Source organism: Papio anubis, chromosome 6 (genome assembly GCF_008728515.1).
Source record: "Papio anubis isolate 15944 chromosome 6, Panubis1.0, whole genome shotgun sequence".
Taxonomy (NCBI): Eukaryota; Metazoa; Chordata; class Mammalia; order Primates; family Cercopithecidae; genus Papio; species Papio anubis.
In genome coordinates, this window is record NC_044981.1 from 24,125,720 (window position 1) to 24,151,024 (window position 25,305).

Consider the following 25,305-nt stretch of genomic DNA (forward strand, 5'->3'; position numbering starts at 1 on the left):
TTGAACGTGGGAGGAGGAGGTTGCAGTGAGCTGAGATGGCACTATTGTACTCCAGCCTGGGCAACAAAAGCACAAGAGCGAAAATCTGTCTTAAAAGAAAAGAAGAGAAAAGAAAAGAAAAGAAAGAAGGAAGGAAGGAAAGAAGGAAGGAAGGAGCGAAAGTCTGTCTTAAAAGAAAGAAGGAAGGAAGGAAGGAAGGAAGGAAGGAAGGAAGGAAGGAAGGAAGGAAGGAAGGAAGGAAGGAAGGAAGGAAGGAAGGAAGGAAGGAAGGAAAAGAAAGGAAAGGAAAGGAAGGAAGACTAATCACAGCATCCCTTCTGGAAAATAACCCAGGAGGAAACCACAGCCTCTTCTGACCCCTCTTCTCTGTGACTTTCATATGCTTCTGTTTGTCCCTCGCCCTTTGTGCTCTAAATGGCAGACATTCAACAAATGTGTGTTGAATAATAAATTAATAAGCTCTTCGCTGCTAAGTGTTGCCATATAATATAACCCAGGGAAATCGTATGGTGTGTTCTAAGTCAAAACAGTTACTTCAAAGTAATCATCTTTGTTCCTTGATGTTTGCAAAACAAATAAATAGAAACTATGATTTGCAAAAAGCAAAATAATGGTGATAATTCACATGTGAAGGGTATCTTGAGGTACGTGAACCATGTTTTATTTTATCTCACCAGTTACTTGGTTGAGAGTGAGCCAAAAGCAGATGTACTGGTGGAATTTAGAAGACCTGTGCTGCTCCCTGTTTCCTCAACAGGCATTTCCATATTATTGGAAACTTCAGCAGAGGGGCCAGAGATGGCACAAGTTGGAACCAAATCTGACAAAAGAAGAGATAAAGCAAATAATAAGTGCCTGGGAAACTTAGAATTCTTGAGACTCCAAGCTGAAAATACTCAGCAACTTTTAAAAGGTTTAGCTAAACCACAGTAAAATTAAAATAGCAATAATAATATAATAACAGCTAGAATTTATTGAGTACTTCCTATGTACCAGATATTGTGATAAATGCCTTATCAATATAATTTCATTTAATTCTTTTAACTACCCTATAAAGTAAGTATTATTATAAACACTTAATAGATGAGGAAAGTGGGGCAGAGTGGTGAGGCAACTCCAACTCTAAGTCTTAATTAGACTACCCCTCTGAATGAACAGATGCATTACCAATAGAGACCAGGACACTTAGCAGACACCAATGAAGCAGACATTTCCCTTCCCGGAGCCTAATCTCTGATAGAAGAGCAGCTCAGAGCCCCCAGAGTTTTATATATGTGCTGATTCTTACAGACTTTCAAGGATGCAAAAACATACATGGTCACATTGAAGTGTTCAATGGATCCACACATTGCAAGCCAACAAGCAACATGTTAAAATTCATGAAATGTGTACTTTTATGCAGACCAGAAAGGGAGAAAGAAATAAGTGGTACCCATAGATTTAAGCTGTGTTGAAGGGTGCTGGGTTAGAGTTGTGGATGCGAAGAAGAAACAAGACAAAGCCATCCCCGTCCTTGGTGGCCCCCTAAGCATTTGCTCAACAATTTGCTTTGGTCTGCCCGCTGTTTAGCAAGACAGAGGTGTTTCTTAGTGTTTTTTAGGCTTTTTCCCAAAACCTATGTGGAAGTGAGGAAATAATGGGCAAAATATCACTTATATCCTTACCTCTCCAGGAGATCATCTTGCAGATTGCAGATTTAGTAGCTGTATGATCTGCAACAAGTAATTGTGAGTCTGTATCACCATGGGTGTGTGTCACTTTTCTGTACCTCAGCCTCTTCATCTGTAAAATCTGGATCAGAGAATGCCCATCACATAAGGTTGCTGTGAGGATTAAATGATATAATATGTACATCATTAATATATATATAATGTACTTAACACAACACCTGGCATATAGTCAGCATTATGTAAATGTTAGTTATTATTATTATTATGTGTAGTATAGCCATGCAAATGTTAACTATTTTAGTAATTATTCTCATTAAATGCCACTTACGAGAGGTCTGCAGAAAGTCTCCTGAAGCAGAGGTTATTGTATTTATATACTAACTTGCCCATACCTGTGCACATTTCCTAAGGCATTCGCAGGTAATTTTCTGATGTGTTCTTGCCTTTATGCATTTGTGCTTTTTTTTCAATGTCATAATTTAATTTATTTTCTTCATTTTTCTTTCTTCAAACCCATTTGGACTTCCTAACGGTGCAGTAAGGGAAAGAGTGAGGATTGAAACTACACAATACTGAAAGAGGTGAGAAAGTTCTTCATTTGGGCAGTGCTCTGCCAGCAGAGAGAAGCTCCTCACCTTGTGTCTCATCAGGGACAGAAAACATCTGTAATAGGGTGGCAGTGGAAGAAACACACATCACCACCATCTGCCTCTCCACTCATTTTAAAAATATGTACAGTCATGCACTGCTCACTGATGTTGGGGTCAACGACAGATTCTGTGTATGACGATGGTTCCATAAGATTATAATACGGTATTTTTACTGTACCTTTTCTATGTTTAGACACACAAATTCTTACTATTGTTTTCCAATTGCCAACAGTATTCAGCAGGGTAACATGCTGTACAGGTCTGTAGCCTAGAAGCAATAGGCTCTACCATATAGCTAGGTGTGTAGTAGGCTGAACCACCTTGGTTTGGGAAGGTACACTCTATGATGTTAGCAGGACGAAATCGCCTAACCACGTATTTCTCAGAGCATCCCATACCCATCATAACGCGACGCGTAACTGTATATTGAACCAGTCTTCTACGACCAAAATATGGTCTGGGCAGAAGAAAGCTTTTAAGAATCACAAAGGCAGAGAAGGTGCCCGTCCTGGGGAGCCTCGGAAGGGCCCAGTGACCAGACTTCCAGAGGCTCTGCCAGCTGCCCTAACAGAAGCACCAGCCTCGCTGTGCAGGCAGGAACTGGCCTGGCGCGCCAGACCGCTCGGCCCCGCCCACTCGCCGCTCTCGGAAAGCTGGAACCCGGCCCCTTTGGAGGCGGCGGCGGCGGCTGCGCGGGCCTCGGGTGCGCGGGCACGCGGGACTCCCGGCTGTCAATCAGGCGCGGGCTGAGCTCTACCAGGCGGAGCGGCGGCGGCGGCGGCGGTGATGGGACCCCAGCGAGAGATCTGCGGCTAGGCTGGCTGCACTTGCTCCACGGGTCAGGGGATCGGAGGGGGCAGGTAAAGCCACGCGGAGTCCAGGGATGGCGGCTTTCTATGCTCCAAATGTCTTTCTCCAGTTCTCCCTCTCCTCCCTTTCTCTCTTTCCTTCCTCCTTCTTCATGCATAAATGTTCTCTCTCTCGCTCCCTCCCTCCTTCATTCACGTTTATTATATGTGCACCAATCTCCACAAAAAAACACGCGTATTAAAATCGGTGAAGACATACAAATGAGGAAGAGCCAGCTCCATGCTTTGGTGGTTTGTGCTTTGCGTTATGTAAGAATTTGGGGGGGTAGGGGGCAGGAGGGGCGTACAGCTAAAAACTTGAGAGTTTCCTTTCCATAAGATAAGAAAAGTTGTGTATTAGGAAAGAGTCAAATATATGTATTTAGAGTTTGCAAAGTTGGTTTGATTTATTTTTCAGGCTGAATTGAGCCCCCACTGGCCCTCCCCACTCCTGTGCCACGTCTGAAGATGTTTCAATGTTTTGGTGTGATCTCAGGACCTACTTCTTTGTGTTGTTAGAAAGGAACATTAGGGTGGGGGGTCAGACAGAGTCTGGAGGCCAAAAAGAAAACAGAACTGGAATTTAACAGCTGTTTGCTTGATTGGTTTCTGGCGCTGTAACGGAAATGTTTTCAGGACCTTGGAGAGCTCCTGGGGGCTCCACATCAGGCCAGCCTTTGGTGAAGGGCATGTGTGGAATCTTCAGAGAAAATGGAGAAGGTGACAGATAAAAAGAAGAGAAATGTAATTCAGAGAGGCAGAGAGAGACAGGAAAGAAAGAGATACAGATGGGGGTGGAGGGCGGCTGTTGGGGGAGGGAGGAAGGGGAGAATGTAGTGAATTATGATTGGCTTGTTTTCCTTTGCTTATCCAGATCCAGGAGGCTAATATAATTTACTTTTATCCCCAAATCTGCTCACACACCACTCACAAAATTTGGGGGAAGGTAAATGGGTCTTGAAGATTTGGCTTTGGTCCATATAGGCTGACCCTAGAAATGCTGAAAACAGTTTATCAGGCCTCAGCTAGGCTTACTCACCTCAAGTCTTCAGGTTCTCCTGCAAACAAATGGGGACCTGTTCATCAGAAAGAATTCTTAATGATCCCTTAAAAATATGGCCCCAGATATTCTCTTATTTCACATAACTAGAGTAATGTAGGAAACCAATAGCCTTAGAGTTGGCAATGGCTTTTTAATCAAATTTTACATGGGCACCTGCTTTTCTTAGGCAACTGGAAAGCAAAATGATCATGATAGGAAGAAAACGGATATAGGAGTACAACTCAACCTAATAAGTAAATCATCCAAAGAGGCTTACGAAGTGTAAAATGCATGTAAACATATCAGAAAATATAGTGATTATAGGACTCATATATTTTACATTATAAGACCAAGCACCAGAAAATATCAATTCTGAAGTATCTAGGAAGCAAGTCACTTTTTTAAATTTAGAATTTATAAAACAGAAATGGATCAGTCTAGTTAGTATTATTAAAAACATGGAATATAGTTATATCAAAATGAGAATAGCACGTGTACAGTGTGTTATAATTTACAAAGCCCTTTTATGTCATCTCATTCACTTTATAAATTATTATGAGAACCCATTGAAAAGTTCTAAAATATAGTTTAGACTTTTATTTTTTAGAAAGTTATCTCAATTCTTAAACATGAAGTTCTTTGTCAATGCTTTTGTCAACATTCAAATGATTCTTTATAAGTTACATGAATGGCTTATGAAATTTAAATTTTGATCTGGATTACATTCTGCAGAGACTTTTTTCTTAAATAGGATTGAAGAATGTGCCATTAAAAAGAAAGATCAAGGAGTAAACAAGAAGAAGAAGAAAAAGAGGACTTCAAAGGTAGGACTCAAACCCTATCACATGCAGATTCATAAGCACCCTGTGTCTGCATGTAGATAAAGAAGACATTAAAAGAGAATATGGGTTCTTTTTTTCTCATTTTGGCTTTGGATTTTATGTACCTTTCCAAAAAATAAATCTTGAAGAATTAAAGTAAATGATGACAAGTAAGATAATCTTACATTGTTACTCCTTTTTAAAAATTATAAAAGTGGTTACGTGTCCACTGACTTTGAAGGTATTTTTATAACTCAGTATAAGGCCACAATCTCTACCACTGTTTCAGAAAAATAAAATATCTCTGAAATAATCCATTGGTAGGAACACAGTTCAGGTTTTAAGACCATGCTTATATAATTTCAGAATGCCTGATTTAAAGGTGAAAAAGCTGTTAGCAGGCTTTCATGCCTTCCTGTATCCCCTATGAGTCTGACTAAATCTTTTAAGGAACTGACCTTTTGGCTTGGTGTTGAATAAGTGGTCTAAATTGTCTACGTGCCTGTACTTTGTCTTTTGCAGCACTAGCCCTGTGGAAAAGTGGCTATAATGGGAACCTCAGTCTCATTGTCTCAGAATCATTTTATGGGAGAGAAAAGCAGCATGAAAAATTGAATGATATTTCAAAGAAAATAAATAGAACAGGGCCTATGCCTGGCCTCACAACTGACTCACACATAGTGTCACAGGAAAACACTCATTCTTTTTGTGCCTCAATTTGCTGCCTCTCTTCTCTCAAGGAGACCATGAAGACAAAGAATATAACATCTGTAAATGTTCTTAGAGTTTCATGAGGCATAAAGATTTATTTCTACTTCAAGGCTATGAACATTTATAGAGGAAAATAAAAATTAACTTCAAATATTAGACTGAAATTTAAATTTCCAGCACATTGATACTACAGTCTATTGGCACACATAGTGATATCATAACAGCACATGCATGACTTTGTTTCCCTAATACAGGAATTATTCAAGGGATTCTCAGCATTTGTACTCCCTTCTGTTGTAAATACCTCTTGATGATGCCCATTTTGTTATGTTTATTGCTTTAGGAGTGTGTCTCCTTGTGACCCAAGAGTTCATTGAGGGCAGACCTGGCCCCACTCATCTTCGTAACTATTATCTATCTCACAGGTGCCAGGCACGTAGTGCTTTAAAAACACTGAAGGAAGGGGAGGATGAAAAATGGAGGACTACTCAGGCCTTCATCCATACCAACCCACATAAAACTCTGCAGGAAGTTTCAAAGTACTGGAGATTAAAGCAGTCAACAGTACAGAAAAAGTCCCTGCCTACATGTCACTTACACTCTATCATGTATATGGTCTATCAGACCATAAATAAATAAACCACACATAGAATATCAGATAGCAACAAGTGCTAGGAAGAGAAACAAACCTAGACAAGGGGATAGAGAGTGATGGAAGCCTGATATTTAGATATATTGATTACAGAAAGCCTCTCAGAAGAATTTGCTAGGGAGTGGCAGCATAATTTTTTCCCTCCACTGGTCTCTGGGTTACAATAGGTGTGCTGAGTTGGTAAGAATTGAATATTCATTTAATGTATAACAGTGCATGCAATTGAGACAGTTGCTATGGACAGATTATAAAAACAAGAAATCCATGGATGGATCCTCATTCATCAGCAAGTAGAGTATCCTTCAGAGAGAATAAAAACAACTCTCTCTTCATAGATAACAAAACAATCACACATAAAAGTTGCTTGTGCCCCATCACCATGGCCATGCTGGCAGGGAGGATGCAACAGGCTCTATCAGCGTGTTTACAGAATGAAGACTAATGTGGATTGATTTAAATACAACACTAAAGAGTGTGTTTACTCATCCCCTCTATCCATGTACCTCCTGTGATATTAAAGCTTTCTGTGAATAAAAAAAGGCTCTCTAAAATATTTTCATTAACAACAGTCATAGATTAAACCTTTTTGTTGTTGCTACTATAGCTACTGAAATATAGACATCAGAATTCTTATGAAACCTTGATCATTAAGTAAATACTGAGCCAAAGTAAAAAGTCTTCGCACATAGCTTCTGTTTCTGTATCAATTCTAGTTTGTTGTATGTAATTTAATAACTGCCTAGTCTTTAAAGTGACTTTATGAAGTGACCTCACATATCTTTTTTATAATACCAGAAGTGTCCATCAATCAAATGAGATTCCAAATAACTGTAACATTCTCAGATTTGGGACAAAAAGTTATTGATTTCCCTAGGAGATGTATAACTCTCTGTTGAGATTTTGTAGGTCTAAAACCATCACTCTAACATGTTATATTTTAAAATTCATGTTCTTCCAAGTCATTCTCCTCTAGGAGTGAATTCCAGGTAGTTGCATGTTTGGGAAGATGTGTGATACCTCTCAGACCTATTTTAGGCAACATATACGATAATGCATTAACTTGCTAAACAAACAACATACAAACATTTAGTCTACCTAGTAGCAAGTAACTAACCTAACTAGTTATATGCCCTTTTTAAATGGAAGCTGCATACATACTAGTATAAAGTAAGAATTTGAGCTGTCAGTGAGGATATGGAAGGAGGTGGCAAATCAGTAAACCTAGTTGTTTGTTCAATAGAAAATGATAGAATCATTCTGTTGAGACAGACAAAAAATCCTGAAAAACTACATCTGGAAGAAATTAGAGATTAATCTGATCCAACCCTTACTTTAAGGATGATGAAACCATAGCCCAGAGAGGCTAATGAGCTTGTCTGAAATCTCCTGACCAGTAAGTTGCAAATCAAAAACTGGCAATAGAGTCCATTCTCTGCTCTGTGTATGTAGCACAAAACAGGCCATGTTCTTGTTCATGTTTTGTGCCCCCGGGGGAGAAAGGTGCTTTGGAATTCTTTTTCTGGAATGTAGCTAACATAGCTAAAAATCCATGACTTCAAGTAGAGCATTCCATCATTCAGGCTCAAAAACATTTGTTTTATGACACTTTCTATCTCTTTTATGATTTTACCCATATTGTTTTTTACAAAGTTGGACAACTGGGTCTCATCTTACAAAGCAGAAACATTTAACCTAGTGTGCCGGAAGCAAACTGTGCAGGGAATGGCTATAATATATCATACAGTCCTTCTCTGCATCAAAGCTCAATCCTGAGAAAGAACAACTTCAGCATCTAAGGAAACATAACTCTTACTGTTGCTATGAGGGATTTTTTTATTCCTATCGTATCTATTTTTGTCCCTTTTTCATGTTAAAGTCTCTGATGCTTTATAGAAAATCTGAAAATATATATTTAGAGGAGGTGGTTCTGACTATGCAAGTATATGATTCAGTCCATACTCCTGCTTCTTGTATTAATTGTCGTCTTTCATCTGTTCCCTGACTCATGGTGTAACCTTTAGTAGATGATTTTTCTATGCCTCAGTTTCCTAGTTGACAAAGCAGAGTTAGTAATACCAATCCCATCTCCCCTGGACTGAAATTTGCATTAGAATGCCTTAAAGGAAAATGCCTTTAAAATTATACCACTTATATACCGATGGTAATAGGTTCTTGTTAATCATCTTCATTGTATAAGCATTAAACAGAAGGTACTGAAGAGATCATCCTAGGGCTTAAAATATTAAAACTAGGTTAATATTCTTTTGATCTGCCAGATTTTGCTGCTCGATTCAGGCAAAGAACCTTCTAAAAATCTTGACTTCTCATGAAATCATATCTTTCTAAATGTTTTAAAGCAGATGTGTTTGTGTGTGTGGGGGTGTGTGTAGGTGTGGGTGTGTAGACTCTTGCCTCCCTGCACTCTTTCCCTGGGTGATTTCTTTAGATGGTAGCTATACCTGAAACAGAAAAAAAGCACAGGATCTAACAGTTAGTTGGTTTCCATTGATCAACAGCTAAAAAGATGAGGTTATTGGTCATCATTAATAGCACCATTTTTCTAAGGCCAGGGCCATGTTTTCCTCAATTTGACTACATTTTTAACCAAAACTCATTTGTAGCTAAGAGCACATATTTAAAGATGTTCTAATGGGTTTACTTTGTGCCCACTGGACAAGGAATTGCTGACTATCCCTGGTTCCAACTTTGATTTTAGCCCCATAATTCTATCCAATCAAACGAAGTGGCCACATATAGGCATTTGATGGGATTGTAGATCGATATTTTTCTTTCGTAGATAAACATTACAAGCTGGTTGCTTCATAAGTAACTGGAAACATTTAATATGCCTCTGTTGGCCTGGATTACAGCACAAGCTCTGAGAAAACCTGGCTTAATAGAAAAATAACCTTCCATGTTGTTCCTCACTTTTTCAGATATAGACTATGTCCACACAACTAAAATTATCTACAGGATAATTTTTTTGGAAGAAGTCTGATTTATTTTAAAACACAAAAATAACTACCTTCATTTACAGTCAAACAATAGTGTGGCAGTTATATTGTGGACTAAAGAGTTCTTTAAGAGTTTTATATTTATTTTATTATTTCCACTTTTTTATATTATACTTTAAGTTCTGGGATACATGTGCAGAATGTGGAGGTTTGTTACATAGGTATACACATGCCATGGTGGTGTGCTGCACCCATCAACCCATCACCTAGGTTTTAAGCCCCACATGCATTAGGTATTTGTCCTAATGCTCTCACTCTCCTTGCTCCCCACCCTCTGACAGGTGTGCGATGTTCCCCTCCCTATGTCTATGTGTTCTCATCTATCTACAGGATAATTTAAAAATCCAAACACATATTTCACATTTATTTGCTTATACGGAGATCAGAAAGTAGAGGTGATAACTGGCAATTCCCTTATTCACCAAAATTACTGTCCCTCAGTAATTCTTTCTTTTTTTATTTTTAACCATGATTAGTAACAAAATCCATGTAAATGCCTCTCTCTAAGGGTATCATTTACATCAAATAAAGTGGAAATTTCCATCTTAAAAAGGCAGAGCCCCAAGCAGCCTGCCCAGGACATAGTTTTATTTAACAGTTCTCTGAGTTCTTACTTACACTAGACACTTCATGGAAAATAATAAAAGGCTGTGTCCACTCTCCACATTACAGTCTAGCCACCCACATGGGCAGATGTATCTACAAATAATGGCTAAAATATACAGTGTTAGAGTTAGTGAGGTGTAAATTATTGGCCAAGCCATTTGTGATTAATAAAGCATGAGGCATTGTTGCTCAGCAGCTTTTTAATAAAACTTCATACAACTTGACAATTAGTTAAAATGTCGGAGGAAGATACATGAGATCCGAAGGCAAAATTTCGAACTAGTAAGAGTAACGCCGTGTACATTCCACAAGGAAACAGGGTTAAAAATCTGAGAGGACAGTTTAAGGCAAACTCCATCTTCAGCAAATGAGAATGCCTGCCCAATTCTTTAACATGTAAGTGCAAAGACAACTGGATTCTAAGAGATTAAAGATTTTTTGTCAAGGCAATAAAAATCTCAGCTTCTTTGTTGCCATTTCTTGCGTGCTTCATGCTTAAAGGTGTACCTAATTTATGTGAGTTGTGTTGTTGTGTCTCATTTCATTTATGGAGATGCAGTTCTAGTCATTGAGTATTTAGGGTAATCTTGCATTAAACAAAAAAGAAGAGCAGCTTATAGGAAAGACAGATTTTTCTCACTCATCGGTGGGAATTGAACAATGAGAACACTTTGTCACAGGAAGGGGAACATCACACACCAGGGCCTGTTGTGTGGTGGGGGGAGCGGGTAGGGATAGCATTAGGAGATATACCTAATGTAAATGACGACTTAATGGGTGCAGCACACCAACATGGCACATGTATACGTATATAACAAACCTGCACGTTGTGCACATATACCCTAGAACTTAAAGTATAATAATAATAAAAAAAAAAGGACAGGTTTTTTGTTGTTGTTGTTTGTTTTTAATTTTTTTGTTTATTTTTGTTTTTTGTTTTGTTTTGTTTAGTTTTGTTTGAGACAGAGTCTCGCTGTGTCGCCCAGGCTGGAGTGCAGTGGCGCAATCTCGGCTCACTGCAAGCTCCGCCTCTCGGGTTCACGCCATTCTCCTGCCTCAGCCTCCGGAGTAGCTGGGACTACAGGCACCCGCCTCCACGCCCAGCTAATTTTTTTTTTTTTTTTTTTTTTTTTTTTTTTAGTACAGACGGGGTTTCACCATGTTAGCCAGGGTGGTCTCCATCTCCTCACCTCGTGATCTGCCCGCCTCGGCCTCCCAAAGTGCTGGGATTACAGGCGTGAGCCACCGCGCCCCGTCAAGAAAGACAAGTCTTTAAAAGTACCTTTTCTGTAATGAAAAGAGCATTGTTCAACTAGGCATACATTACTCAGTCTGGTTCTTACCTTTCATATGTCTTTTGATCCTGAGGCCAAAGCCCGTGGTGCTGATCCATGTGGATGTTGTCATTCCAGCTGGGAAGGATGAGTTCTTGCAGCAACGTCTGTGGGTCCAGGCAGGCACAGGCTGCAGTTGAGGGCGGGTACCAGCGCTATGGAGTCCGGTCCTACCTGCACCAGTTTTATGAGGACTGTACCGCCTCAATCTGGGAGTATGAGGATGATTTCCAGATCCAGAGATCACCTAACAGGTGGAGCTCAGTATTCTGGAAGGTAAGGAAGGAGCATGTGTTTAACTTAGGGAATGGAAAAATTACTGGAAGTGGTTAATACTGCAGCCGTGGAGGATGGAGAGGTTTAGTACTCTCTGTGTGTGCATCACTTTTGGTGATACTAAATGCATTTTTCTTACCTTAGGAAAGAAGAATCTAAACTTTGGGCCAAAGAAAACCTCTAAACACAGCACAATTATTGATGAGCAAGTTAAACATAAATAGGTACAATTGCCATATGAATTATTATTATTGCTATCATTAATAATGTGCCACTAAATTCACTAACTGAAGCATTAGTGAAAACATTATAGGCAAAACATTATATTCTTTCAACCTCCCTTACAGGTGTGGTAATGTCATTTGACAAGTTGCAACAATTATTAAAAAGAAATCATTAGGTATTTAGAGAGAGTTAATGATTAAATGTAGTACAGTGGTCAGTATACCAACTCCATCTCTACCAAGTGTGTGATCATGAGGCTCTCTGACGCCAGCTTCCTCAAATGAAGGAATCTCATTAGACAATGTATTTAGTCCCTCAACAGATAATTAGTGAGCATCTACTCTGTGCCAAGAGAGTTCAAAGTGCTGGAGGTTAAAGTGGTAAACAGAGAAAGAAAAAGTGACTTCCCTTGTGGAGCTTATAATCTATCATGGGAAACAGGCTGTAAACAAAGAAACTACATGACAGAACGTTAGGTAGTGATAGTGCTATGGATAACAGGGGGTGATGGAGGCTGGTATTTGGATATGCTGATGGTAGAAGGCTTTCAGAGGAGATGCCATCTTAATGAATACCAGGATGAGTTGAGGGAACAGACCTGGCTGAAGGTCATCCTAGACTGGGAAAATAGTAGGTCCAAAAGCTCTGAAATGGGAACAAGTTTGGTGTGTTTGAAAACGATCCAGAGGTCTCCAATCTGGTTGGAGTGGTGTAAGGAAAGGGACAGGCAATGAATTAAGAAAAATAACAAGACACAGATGATTTATGTAGAGCCTTGTACACCATAGTGAGGTCTTGGGTTTTTACCTCCAGAGACATGGGAAGCCACTGGAAGAGGTTGATTAATTTAGAGGGTGTTAAATACCCAGGCAAAAGATTCTGGTGGCATTAGTGGAGATGGTGAAAAGCAGTCAGTTTAGCTAAAGGTTATGCCTGTTAGACATCCGAGTAGTGATCTCTAGTGACAATTTAAATATATCAATCTACAGCTCATAGATTGGGAGTTACTGACACATAGAATCTGTACAAGGCACTGGACTTCTGAGATCATCCAGGAAAAGAGTGTGGACATAGAAGAGAAGAGGGCATTGGGACGTTCCAACATTTAGAAACTAAGAAGAGGAAGAGGCTTCAGGAAGGGATACTGAGAAGATGAACTTTAGATAATGCCTAAGGTGTTCCCTAATCTTTGTTTCTCCCAAAAGATCCCAGAATTTTTTGACATGGACATTGACATAAACTTGCAACTTATTGGCCATATAGTGTAACAAGAGACAGTATAGCATAATAATTATGAACATGGATTCTAACCTCAGACTACATGAGCTGAAATCCCAGCTCTTTTGTTTAATCGTTCTGTAACCCTGAGCAAATTAATTGGCCTTATGGGGCCTCTAACGGTGATACTTACAGCACCTACCACATAAAAGATATGAGAATTAAAAGAGATAATATTTACAAAGATCTTAACACTGTCTTTCTAGGTACTTAATAAGCATTAGCTATATTAGCTACTATTACTGGTTGCTGTATGAAGCACTGAGTTCTTAAATGGAAAAAAAGTTGAAATATTGCTAATAAATAAAGTATTAGGTAACACAGTTGTTAACGTGGATAACCCAAGACCTGTGTTAATTCAACATCATATTGTTGTCACATACTCTGCATCAGAACTGGACAAGACAGCATCCTTGTCCTGTAGAAATCTCACCTCTGATGAATCCTTACTGGCTTTAGCCAATGAAATGCACAGCCAAGCTTGGCGCATCTTGTATTTACCCGGATATGTGGGTGGTTGTTTCCCTATTTGTCAAAAAAAAAAAAAAAAAAAAGCATTTGCCTGACAGATCTATTGTGCCAAGAGCCTAAAATGCCACTGACACACAGAATATTGTTAAGTGTTCATGGAGCTCCAAAGCACTAGTTGTTACGTGATTTGTGAAGCTGTAAACCCATCAAAGAAAACATAGTTATGGTTTTAAAACAAAGAACTCACAGTGAATTACCAACCCCAGAATTCAGATTTCATTATTTTCTCCCTTCTATTTTGCACAAACAAGATCCAAAAATATTTATTTACTGTTGTGCTGGAGTCCTAGATGTATATCTTAACCACAAAACACAAGAAACCTAGTGTCAACTTGACTGACCTAGGAATTCACTGTCTTAGAGACCTCACCTCTATCAAGGGATAAACCAGCTGTTCCTGGATTGAAGTGCTTTGTACCAACACAGGAAAAGGCACCAGCTATGCTCATGTCTCTATTATGATTCTTTTTCATGTTTTTTTTTTTTTTTCTTTCATTCAAATTGCATCTGTAGGTGGTTCAAATTGCTGGCTTCTCCTTTCCCTGCTTCCACTGTAATGTTGCAAGAGTCATGTCGGCCTCTCACTGGGGGCTGTGCTCACAGTGCTTTGGTGGAACTCTGCTCTTGAGGCAGCAGCAGTGGGCAGCATAGCAAGACTTAACGAGAACAGAGCTTGGAATCAAATGGGTCTGAGTTAGAATCTTTATTGCATGCATCTGCATAACATCTATTTCACAGTATCATTCTTCCTCTCTTTCTTCAAATGTGTAGCTGTCCAACATGCACCAGCCTCTGGGATTCTGATGTGAATAAGATCTTCTTTTTCAGAGGTGAACAAATATTCTTCAAATATGAAGAAGATCTTTTCTTCACCTCTGAATAAGATATAGCGCTTGACTTGAAGGAGTTCACAGTCAAATAGGGGAGGTGGCCATGTACATAGATTGTTATAATGCAATATGCTAAATGCTCCCCTTAAAGTAGGCATAATACTTACTGGGAGCACAGGGTTTGAGGGGTAGGGTGGAGTGGGTATCTGATGCAGCTAGGGAAGAAATGGCTCCAAGAGGAGGTCACATGTGAGCAAGCAGGAGCAGGGCAACCCAGTAGAGAGAAAAGTATTGCAAAAGCTAAGAGCCATGGAAGAGTACAGCATGTTCAGGAGACTGCAAAGAGTTCCCTGTGGCTGGGGTAAATGTCCAAAAGTTGAAGAAGAGTCAGGAGTTGAACCTGGGAATGCATACAAGAGCCAGTTCACAGAAGACTCTGAAAGACCATGTAATAGAAATTTCTCCATAACCTTTCAGCTTGAATACAGTGAAGGGGCAAGATACTGAATCTAGGCTTTTCTAGGTGGGATATCATAATCAGGTATAAACACACATACACACACACACACACACACACACACACACACACACACACAGAGTGCCACACACTTTCTCTGAGGTTAAGATATACATCTAGGACTCCAGCACAACAGTAAATGAGCTGAGGTCCTAGGTTGCTGCATGACTGCCTCAGCCACTTCTAATTTATCCCACTGCCTGCAGCTGATTCCATCTATAAAAATTGATGTAACATAGTCCCATCACCCATTGCTGCTGCCCCCAAATCAATCAGGCTATGGCGGATTTTTTTTTTTTTTTCGTATCTTTGCCTTTGACCTTGACTAAGGCTGTTGCCACTTGATTATCCATGCAGCAAACAGTGTCATATGCACGTGTCAAACCAATGGGAGCAGTCTTCTCACCCCCCGTCATTCCCTCCTCACCTGAGGGTTATCTTCTTGCCTTCTCTTCGACCTGTCTCAGAAGCCTGTATCAGCCTATGTCGGAGGTTGATATGTCATAGAGGCATTTGATGGCGATATGCAGGTGCAAGGCAAGACCAAGACCACCTCCTCCACAGCCTTACTAACTGTGAAAGGGACTCCAGTCCCTCTCTTTCCTCTCAAGACCCAGGTTAAGCTCCTCCTATCTGCCCTAACCTCTCTAGTCCCCCTCTTAAGCTAAGTCAGAGTTTAAACTTAAGTCCTTGTTTTTTTCCTTCAAAGTTTCTCTAGATATTAAGAAGTTCGTTTTATACTAGAGATGAGAGGAGCTGTGGAAGACTCTGCTTTTTAAATCATAAATGCATATTGTATATATTTGTCATGTACAACATGTTGTTTTGAAATACATATATATTGTGGCATGACTACATCGAACTAACATATGCATTACCTCACATCCTTTTTTGTGGTAAGAACACTTAAAATCTATTTTTTCAGCAATTTTCAAGAACATAATACCGTGTTATAGACTATAGTCACCATGTTGTACAATAAGGTCTCTTGAATTTATTCCTCTTAACTGAAATTGTGTATCTTTTAAACAAAATCTTCCCAATCCCCTCTCTCACTCCTTTCCAGTTCCTCTCTACTTCTATGATTTCAAATTTATTAGATTCCACATATAAGTGAGATCAAGTAATATTTGTCTTTCTGTGCCTGTCTTATTTCACTTGACATAATGTCCTGTGGAAGACTACTAAGAAGAGAAGCCAGGTGGTATAATTTCTGTTTATAAAAGATTTCTCAGGTTGCCTTTGAAGGATGGAGCAATGGAGATCATCAGGACACTATTGCAATGATCCAGGCAAGACATAATAATGGCCTGCACCATTAGAGTGGCTGCAGTGGACAAGACAGAAAAGATTCAAGAGATTTTTATGAGATAGAGTGACTAAGATTTAATAGCCACCACTAAGACTGTGAGGAACAATTTCATGAAAGGGTGGATGGGAAGAACACAAATAGAAAAATTGGGAAGGAAGTTGCAGGGCACCACTTTTACTCTTTTGGGTTTGAGGAGTGTTTGGGACATATTTCTGTAGATTTTCCTGTTGGTTGTCAGAAATATGGTCTAGAGCTCAAGACAGAGATCCAGGCTGGAGGTGGAGGTTTGGAAGTCATTGGTAACAGGTGGGAGTTGAAACTGCAGCTTCTGATTAAACGGTAAAGAGAACATAGTGATTAACAAGAGGTGGAGGTCAAGGATAGACTCCTGAACCAGACATGGTGGTGTGTGCCTAAAATCCCAGAGGACTCAGGAGCCTAAGGAGGGATGATTGCTTTAGGCCAAGAGTTCAAGGCTGCAATGGGCCATGATTGCACCATTGCACTCCAGCCTGAATGACAGAGAGTGACCCTGTCTCTAAGAAAGGTGGGGAAGGGTAGAATCCTGGGGAACACCAATAACTTACGAAGAACATCCAGCAAAGCAGGTTGAGAGTGAGTTGTCTGGAGCAGAGATACACAGAGGAGAGAGTGTGTCAGAGATAACCACGGGGAAGGGTTTCAAGAAAGTTTAAGTGTTTAATATCAATGAATGTAGAATATTTAAGTGAGCTAAAAAAAATTAGATTTGACATTAGATTTGACAATTAAGAGGTCCTTTGTAACCTCGGAGAAGCAGGTTTAAGGAAATCGTGGAGGACTGAGCATGGCTGTCAATGGTAGAAAGGACATCGAGGAGTAGTGGGAAGAGAGGCACGTAGAGCTGGAGAATTGCTGTCGAAGATGGAGGCAGTTGAATGTGTTTATGCGCTGGAGGAAGGAATCTCTGTCAGGTGGAAGAGCTGATATGATTTCACTGCCCAGGTGAAAGGGTCTAAGAAGACCGTGAGGTCAGGCTGTGGAAGGACCTCGATCACCTGGCGTCGGTTCTTGCTTCATACAGCTCAGTGTCAAGCTGAGACAAGCAGGGACAGGTGAGCTATACTCTGCCCCCGCCGCTGGCAGACATCACCGCTCCAAGCTCAGCTCCTGCTCTGGAGAGGTCAGCACAGCCCTCAGGGCTGATGCTGAAGAAAAAGCCCATCTTCGCTCTCGACGCGCTTCCCCTAAATAACCTCTAACCCAGATGGCGCCTTGCACATGGAGCTCCATCCAGCATTCCCCGCACGCCGGGCTGTTCTTCCCAGCCATGCAGGTTCGTGCTTCCAACAGTCATTCCTGCCTCCTCTCTGCCAGAACAGCTGCGCCGCGACTGCTGCCAGCTCTGTCTATTGGAGTAAATGCATTTTCAGGCCTCATCAGCTCACTGGGAAACAATGAAAGGATGTTGGTCAAAATAACAGCCGTCTCTGGCCTGTAGCCCCCACCAGCAGAATTTCTGGCATACAAAAATAAGCTCTCCTTCCTCTCCAATTTTTCCTTTCCAGCAGCAGGAACTGGGTTTTCACACATCCTCCCACAGCCAAGAGTGGAATCGGAAGTCACAGCACAAAAACTGTCCTCGCTGCTGTTTCGGGAGTTTGTCACCATCTGGAGAGGCCCTTCTCTGTCACCATTGGGATTGGCCTTACCACATCAAGGCCCCAGGCTGCTCTGCTGAGCCTTGAGGAGGACCCTCCCAAAGCATTTCAACTTTTCTGTGTGGCCCTAAACAAGGCTGCTTTGGTTACTCAGAACCTTAAACAACCTCTGCATTGCACTTTTTTTTGACTCTTTCCATTTGGGAGCTCTCTTTCTGTTAGACCTCGGACCAATTCAACTTAGAACTGTGTCCAGAGACAATTTTTATGATACTGTATGGAATCACTCCCTCAATTTTTATCCTTTTCAGTACTCAGCATGGTACCAAGACTAAGCTGATGCATCCGAACTGCTCTCCTCACCTTCCATATCCTCTATGAGAGGGTTAGAAGCAGCCTACTCATGACAGACTCCGTCGTACCTATGATCCCACACCCTCCCTCCCATGCTTTAGCATGTCTGGAATTCCCCAATGGGTGCATCTCTCGGAGATTCTCATTCAAGACTGGCATTGAGAGCACCTTCAGAACCTTTGAATTTAGCTCTTCACTGTGCTGTCTTCCCCACTACAGAGGGTGAGCCTCTCTCTGATTCTCTGATGTCAGTAGAAAAGGGGAGAAGGCTCAGAGAGGCCAGTCACGTTCCAGTTCTTCAAGTGAGCAGGAATTCTGCCATCTGCAAGCCATGGTTTGCCTTTTAGCTTCTGAGTGATAGTTCAGGAGTGGATTTTCATCGAAAGCACTGCTCAGCTGAGGAGCAGACTCCTCTGCGAATAAATCACCTGGCTCTGCGTTCAGCAGTCTGGTGGTTTAAGTTAAGCAGGCAGGACGGTTTATTGAGTGTCAGGCTGGAATAGGAGCTGTGGGGAGGCAAGACAGACACACACTAGTCTCACTTGCTCTTCAGAATCTCAGAAACTAAGATCACTTTTGGCTACCCTCAATTTTTGAGAATTTATGTCAGTTCTTCAGCCGGGAGGTAGTTTAGTGACATAGGAAGCATGTCACCATGGATATTTAAATCAATTTTGCTTGTACCTTCAGAAGTTTTTGATATGAGTCATTTTCTAAAAGTTATAAATAATGGTTAGTCTTGGAAAGTAAACGTAGTTGCCACGATTTTTAGAAAAATGTAGAAAGCAATCTAAAATGTTATATTTTACAGCCCAATTTTTCCTGTAGTATTCATGTCTTATATAGAACAGCTTTTTTTTTTTTTTTAAATGAAGACATCCTATTGACTCTCTTTGTTTTTCAGTTTCCTTACAATATGAGATAATGGAAATTTGTTCATATATGGTGGTTAAAACTCCTTTGAGGTTCAAATAAAAATAATGGAAAGAAATATACAAAATAGTAATGGTGAAGTATTATGGGTAGAAGAAAAGTCATGAGTAGCAGGAATCACACAGATCTGGGTTAGAACTAGTCATACCACCTGCTATTTATAGGACCATGAACTATGCTTTTTTTTTTTTTTTTTTTTTTCTTTCTTTCCCCCGAGATGGAGTCTTTCGCTTGTTGCCCAGGCTGGAGTATAATGGTGGGATCTCGGCTCACTGCAACCTCCACCCCCACAGGTTCAAGTGATTCTCCTGCCTCAGACTCCCGAGTGGCTGGGATTACAGGCATGCACCACCATGCCCGGCTAATGTTGTATTTTTTAGTAGAGACAGTGTTTGACCATGTTGGTCAGGCTGGTCTTGTGTCTGGAATTGGTTCTTTCCGGTGGATTCTTGGTCTGGCTGACTTCAGGAATGAAGCCACAGACCCTTGCAGTGAGTGTTACGCTCATAAAGGTAGTGTAGACCCAAAGAGTGAGCAGCAGCAAGATTTACTGTGGAAAGGGAAAGAACAAACCTTCCACAGTGTGGAAGGGGAACCGAGCAGGTTGCTGCTGCTGGCGCAGGTGGCCAGTTTTTATTCCCTTATTTGACCCCACCCACATCCTGCTGATGGTTCATTTTACAGAGCGCTGATTGGTCTGTTTTTACAGAGTGCTGATTGGTGCATTTACAAGCCTTTAGCTAGACAGAGCACTGATTGATGTGTTTACAATCCTTTAGCTAGACAGAAAAGTTCTCCAAGTTCCCACCCGACCCAGAAGCCCAGCTAGCTTCACCTCTCAGTCTCAAACTCCTGACCTCAGATGATCCGCCCACCTTGGCCTCCCAAAGTGCTAAGATTACAGGCATGAGCCACCATGCCTGGCTAAACTATGCTTCTTTAACCTTATAATCCTCAGTTTCTTATTGGTGAAATGGGAATAAAAATACCTACTTCTCATAAGATGCTTGTGAGGATTAAATGAAAAACACATCTAGCATTAGCCCAGGTCATAATAGATGTTCAATAATATCTGTTATCCTTTTCCCCTTTTTGCTAGGGTGATAGATTCGTGGATGTGTTTTCGTCCTATTAGCCAAACCACCTTTATTAGTGTATTATCTCAAAAATTTAAATATTAAAGATTAAATCATGTTATATATCTGGTTATTTTCCTAACCTCATTGTTCTAACTAAAAGCAATTAAGAACAGGAGGAAAGGAAAAATGTGTTTAAAAAGTAATGGTGTTAGCTATTCCTTATTCCAAGTGCTGAGCGATTGTAATACTGTTACCAATGTAGCATAAGAATTTTACAAAGGATGTCTTTCCAAATAAGAAGAAGAATAGCTATTTATTACAATTTATAATTTTGCCAGATACAATGTATAACTTTGCCAGATACAAAGCTGAGTGTTTTTACGCATAATCTCATTTAGTCCTCACAAGTCCTCTATGAGGTACGTATTATGAGCATTTGTCATTTTATAGATGGGGAAATTAATGACAAGAGCTTTTAAGTAACTTTCCTTCTATGATTCAGGTGCTAGGTGGTGGTGGTAGAATCCAAGCATGAGTCTATTTATTCCAAACCTGTGAGGGTCGACCACCAAATGGTACATCATTTCCATCTTTAGTATGTTACATTTCATTAGAACTTGAGCTAATGCAGTTTAACCTCCATCTGCTATTCTGAACACTTCCTAGCACCTGTACAAGCACAGCCCAAATAGCTACATGTGAGAGGAGAGAGAGCACTGGCCTGGGGATCAGCTCTGTGGCTTCTAACCCTGCCTCTGCAGCTTGTTAGCTGTCCATCTTTTGCCCATGACTTACCCTCTCTGAGGCTACATTTCTTTACCTGTAAACTGGCAGTTAAGGTTCCTTCTCTGCTTACTTGGAAAAGAGGTGAGTAGTTACAAAGACTGTCCATGTCCTCCAGCCAAAACCACCAGGAACACACCTACATGTTGAACAAGTTGGATGTATTACTCATTACAGTGAGAAAGAATGTCACCATAGGGGACTGTGGAGCATTGCAGTATGACAGTGTGAAAAGGAAGTATAGTATTAGAGGATGTGGGCTCTGGTTGGGAGATTTTGGGGAGGGTCTAATGAAGCAAGAGTTCACTCTGGATTGTTAGGGACAATTCTATGATTGGATATCTTAATAAATCTTATGTATAAAGAGGACAGACTAGAGTGAGACTAAAGCGATCGTGAGTAAAGAAGTAGCTGTCATTCATATTAGCCGGGAGAGGGGGTCATGTGGTATTTTGTGGCTTTTACAAGGACATTGTTTTTGTTTGTGCTTAGACAAAGTTATGAAGGGACACTGTTTTGTCTCACTTCATCGTGGTCACAGAATGAGCATGTGTTAATGTTCTGTGAGATGGTGCCTAGCAGAACAGCATCGCCTTGCTGTGAGCTCCCAGCCAGCTTCTAACAACATCGAGGCCTAGGGGACAGAGTAAGACCAGCTCCTGGATATCAGGGCTACTTTTCTGTTCCTCAAGACCAAATGAGACAATGTAAGCAAAAGAAGCAAAAGAAGCAAAAGAAGGTTTTGTTGACTGCAAAGCATTGTACAAATTTTAAAAAATAGATACTTATGTATATATAATTTATATATTATATATATATTTTTAGATATACATAATATATATTATATATCTTTTTAGATATATATATTATATATAATATATCAAGGCTGAGTGCTGGAGTTTTTGGTTGGCATTAAAATTAGAAAGATCATCTTTCACCTTTTTCAACAGAAAATTAAGTAGGTATTTCCTGCAAATTTGGGGTAACTGGGAATATTCACTTTCTCAAGAAACAAGACAAGTGCTGCCCTTGAGGGCTCAGGGGCGAGCCGAAGCACCTTCCTCACTCTACCTTGCTTCTGTCGTTATCTACCTCTAGGTCGGACTCATCTCAGGTACAGTCTTTGTGATCCTCGGATTGACTGTTCTGGCAGTGGGCTTTCTTGTGCCCCCCAAAATCGAAGCATTTGGCGAAGCCGATTTTGTGGTGGTCGACACGCATGCTGTCCGGTTTAACAGTGCTCTGGACATGTACAAGCTGGCAGGAGCTGTTCTCTTCTGCATTGGAGGCACATCCATGGCAGGGTGCCTGCTGATGTCAGTGTTTGTAAAGAGCTACTCCAAAGAAGAAAAATTCCTCCAGCAGAAGTTTAAAGAACGAATCGCAGACATCAAAGTCCACACCCAACCAGTTACAAAAGCTCCAGGGCCAGGGGAAACAAAGATTCCAGTCACTTTGTCCAGGGTTCAAAATGTCCAGCCTCTATCGGCAACCTGAAACCTTTCCCACCCCAGTTCTTCTTATCTGATTTATGCCCATGGTTAAAAGGAGCAGGCCAGTTTTCAAGATAAAGAAGATTTGGCGTTGACTGCCCCAGGGCTGTGTTCAGCTCTGGGCAGCATAGTGGGTGGACTCACACGTGCTCGGTTCAGGCAGCTCTGCTGGAGGTCGGTGCCATGCCTAAGCCTGTGCACATGCATCCAGCTGCTTAAGATGGGTGCTTCCTTGTGCTCGGTCACCAGAAGTCCCCCGGAACTCTCTTTCATAGATCGTGACTTTGTGTTATTTTCCGTGTTATTCGAAAGCGCCGACGAGTTTAGACCAGCTCACCAACGGTTAATGTGGTCCATTTTATTTTCTAATATTGGTTTATCTAATCTTTTCTGCGTGGTGCTGTCTTCCATTCCTGTCTCACTATGTGTAAGATTTTGTCATGTGTGTTCATAGAAACATGGAATTCTCTGATTTTGATCTGAACATGAGTTTTTTAACCGTATTTTGACATGAGGTTCCTGACATTGGATACAAAGTTATCAGCATTCACAAATCTTTTTGTTTTCTCCATTTTTTTGTCCTTTGAGATGAAGTGCTGTTCTTTTGCCCAGGTTGGACTACAATGGGGAAATCATAGCGCACTGCAGCCTTGAATTCCTGGGCTCAAGCAATCCTCCCACCTGAGCCTCCCAAGTAGCTGGGACTACAGGCACCTGTCACCAACCCCAGCTAATATTTTTTTAAATTTTTTAGAGGCAGGATCTTGCTATCCAATTTTTTTAAAAAACTAAAATTGCCAACTTTAGAATCTTGACAAAAAAAATTAATTTTAGGAGAGTCTACTTATGCAGTGTTCAAAAGTACTGAATTAGAAACCAGGAAATTTTAGTTCCTTCTACCTGTGTGATCTTGGGGAAATTATTTAACCTCTCAGTCCTAATTTTCCCCTTCTGTATAACGGGAGTCCTGGATCACAATATGTCTGGGCTCTCATTACCCAAACATCCGAGATTCCATTTTTGCCATGTGTCATCGAGTCTCTCCCCAAGAGATGTTTGTGATGCTTTTGTGGCTCTCACCATGGTGGGCTTCTTTCAGAATTAGACTCCTGGTAAGTCACTGAGTCAGTAGCCTTCACACTATCTACCCTTAAATATCCAACCCCAGCAATTTATTCAATGCTGTCATATTTTTATAAAAACAAAAGTAAGCCATCCTCATATAAGGAACCCCTTGGTAGATATTAACCTTAAAAAGGGTTTTCATTCTCAAACAAGATGCTTTGTTCTCCAGCAAGATATTCATCTCATCCCTTGCACTTTTGTTTAATTTGTGGATTCAGATTAGACTGAGGAAAATGGAAAATATGACCTTGGTATTTTCTTAAAGTTGTGCCACCTTAGAGCCCTTTTTTTTTTTCTTCCTTCACTGGATAAATAAAATATGTGAATGAGCGGAACCTGAATTGCATTGTCATTCCTTCAGTGTGGTTATTTTCTCTCCAACATGTAATTTTCCATTCTGAGACTGAATAAGCTCTGATGTTTCCCCGGCTAAATGGAAGAATAAATGAAGCAATTAGTACTCTTTGTGCACAGTGTTTATTTTGCACAGTCCAGCATAAAACACAGGGCAAATCAGTATCCTCAGCAAGGATCATTGGCCAGATTTTGGAGAAATCATTCCAGTTTCCTCAGGTTCTCTATCTTCCTGTGGAAATGCCATTTTAATTTTATTCTTTAAAGACTTATGCAAGCCCCCAAGCATCTGTTCAAGGCAACATTGTTTGAAGCTTTCCATGCTTGCTTCTCTCTTGCATACCAATGAATCTCTGAGGATGAGACTTGACTTGTAAAAGCCTCCAGAATGAAAGCTTATGGCTGGTGGGAACTTCTAGGTACAGACATAATAGCAACTATTTAAAAAGCAGCTCTATTCCTCAGATGAAGGCCTAAAAGAAGCTGAGGTAGATAAAGTAGGAGCTGGGTCTGAAAGAGCAATTCAGCATGCCCTGTCTTTCCTGTTCAGCCAGGCTTTGTGGAAGTGGGTACTTGTAAGGACCCTCCCAGCCCATGAGGCAAGGATTGGGAGTTATTGTGGTAGAGCAGAGAAAAGTGGCTGAATCGGATTAGGTAATACAGTTTGATCTTTGGAAAGAACACAGGCTGTATACACGCAGAGGCTGGGAAGCAGTGGACTACGCATTTTTTAAAGATATTTTCTGGCATGGGTTGGGCAGACATCTCAACTGTACGGCAAACAAGAATGACCTTAGAACCTTGATCCCAGCCTCATTGCTTGCATTAAACCAGTCCGTCCCTTCAGTATTGAAACTTCTAAAACAAAGGGAAACCACATACCTATAGTGCTGAGATGGCAACTGGAGAAACTTAGAAATGAGTTCGGGCCCGGAGGTCCGGTGCTCACAGGCACTTGGATTGACAGAAACCTTAGCTAATATGAGCTCACCCCAGACAGACATTTCCTCACCCCTTTGTCAACACTCATCAGCGTTTGCTTAGGCACTTCCGGTGATCCCACGCCTACTGTCCCACAACTGAGCTGCTACATCTGACAATGGCTCTGTATGGTTAGAAAACCCATCCCCATGTCTTTCCAAACTCTGCCTTGCTAAACCTTCCACACATTGGATAAGATTTCATAATTCAAAGTTACCTTGAAGTCTAATCCTCTTACATATAACC

The 25,305-nt window shown here is 40.7% G+C and overlaps 2 protein-coding genes across 3 annotated transcripts; one reads left to right on the plus strand and one right to left on the minus strand.

Annotated features, from left to right (window-relative positions):
• Nucleotides 1-248: 248 nt before the first annotated feature.
• On the minus strand, nucleotides 249-3,641 carry LOC116275256 (wiskott-Aldrich syndrome protein family member 2-like). The gene is made up of 2 exons (XM_031666959.1): nucleotides 1,665-3,641; nucleotides 249-820 (listed from the first exon to the last, which is right to left on the minus strand). Exon 1 carries the CDS (start codon nucleotides 3,285-3,287, stop codon nucleotides 2,796-2,798), a length of 492 nt encoding a protein of 163 aa, XP_031522819.1. The 5' UTR covers nucleotides 3,288-3,641; the 3' UTR covers nucleotides 249-820; nucleotides 1,665-2,795.
• Nucleotides 3,089-24,184, plus strand: NRSN1 (neurensin 1). Of its 2 annotated transcripts, XM_031666958.1 has the most exons (4): nucleotides 3,089-3,180; nucleotides 4,962-5,034; nucleotides 11,427-11,624; nucleotides 22,205-24,184. In XM_031666958.1, exons 3-4 carry the CDS (start codon nucleotides 11,436-11,438, stop codon nucleotides 22,601-22,603), a joined length of 588 nt encoding a protein of 195 aa, XP_031522818.1. In that variant the 5' UTR covers nucleotides 3,089-3,180; nucleotides 4,962-5,034; nucleotides 11,427-11,435; the 3' UTR covers nucleotides 22,604-24,184. The 2 variants fall into 2 exon arrangements, with proteins under 2 accessions (XP_031522818.1, XP_021792724.2); XM_021937032.2 differs by lacking the exon at nucleotides 3,089-3,180 and having other exon boundaries at nucleotides 3,989-5,034.
• Nucleotides 24,185-25,305: the final 1,121 nt, after the last annotated feature.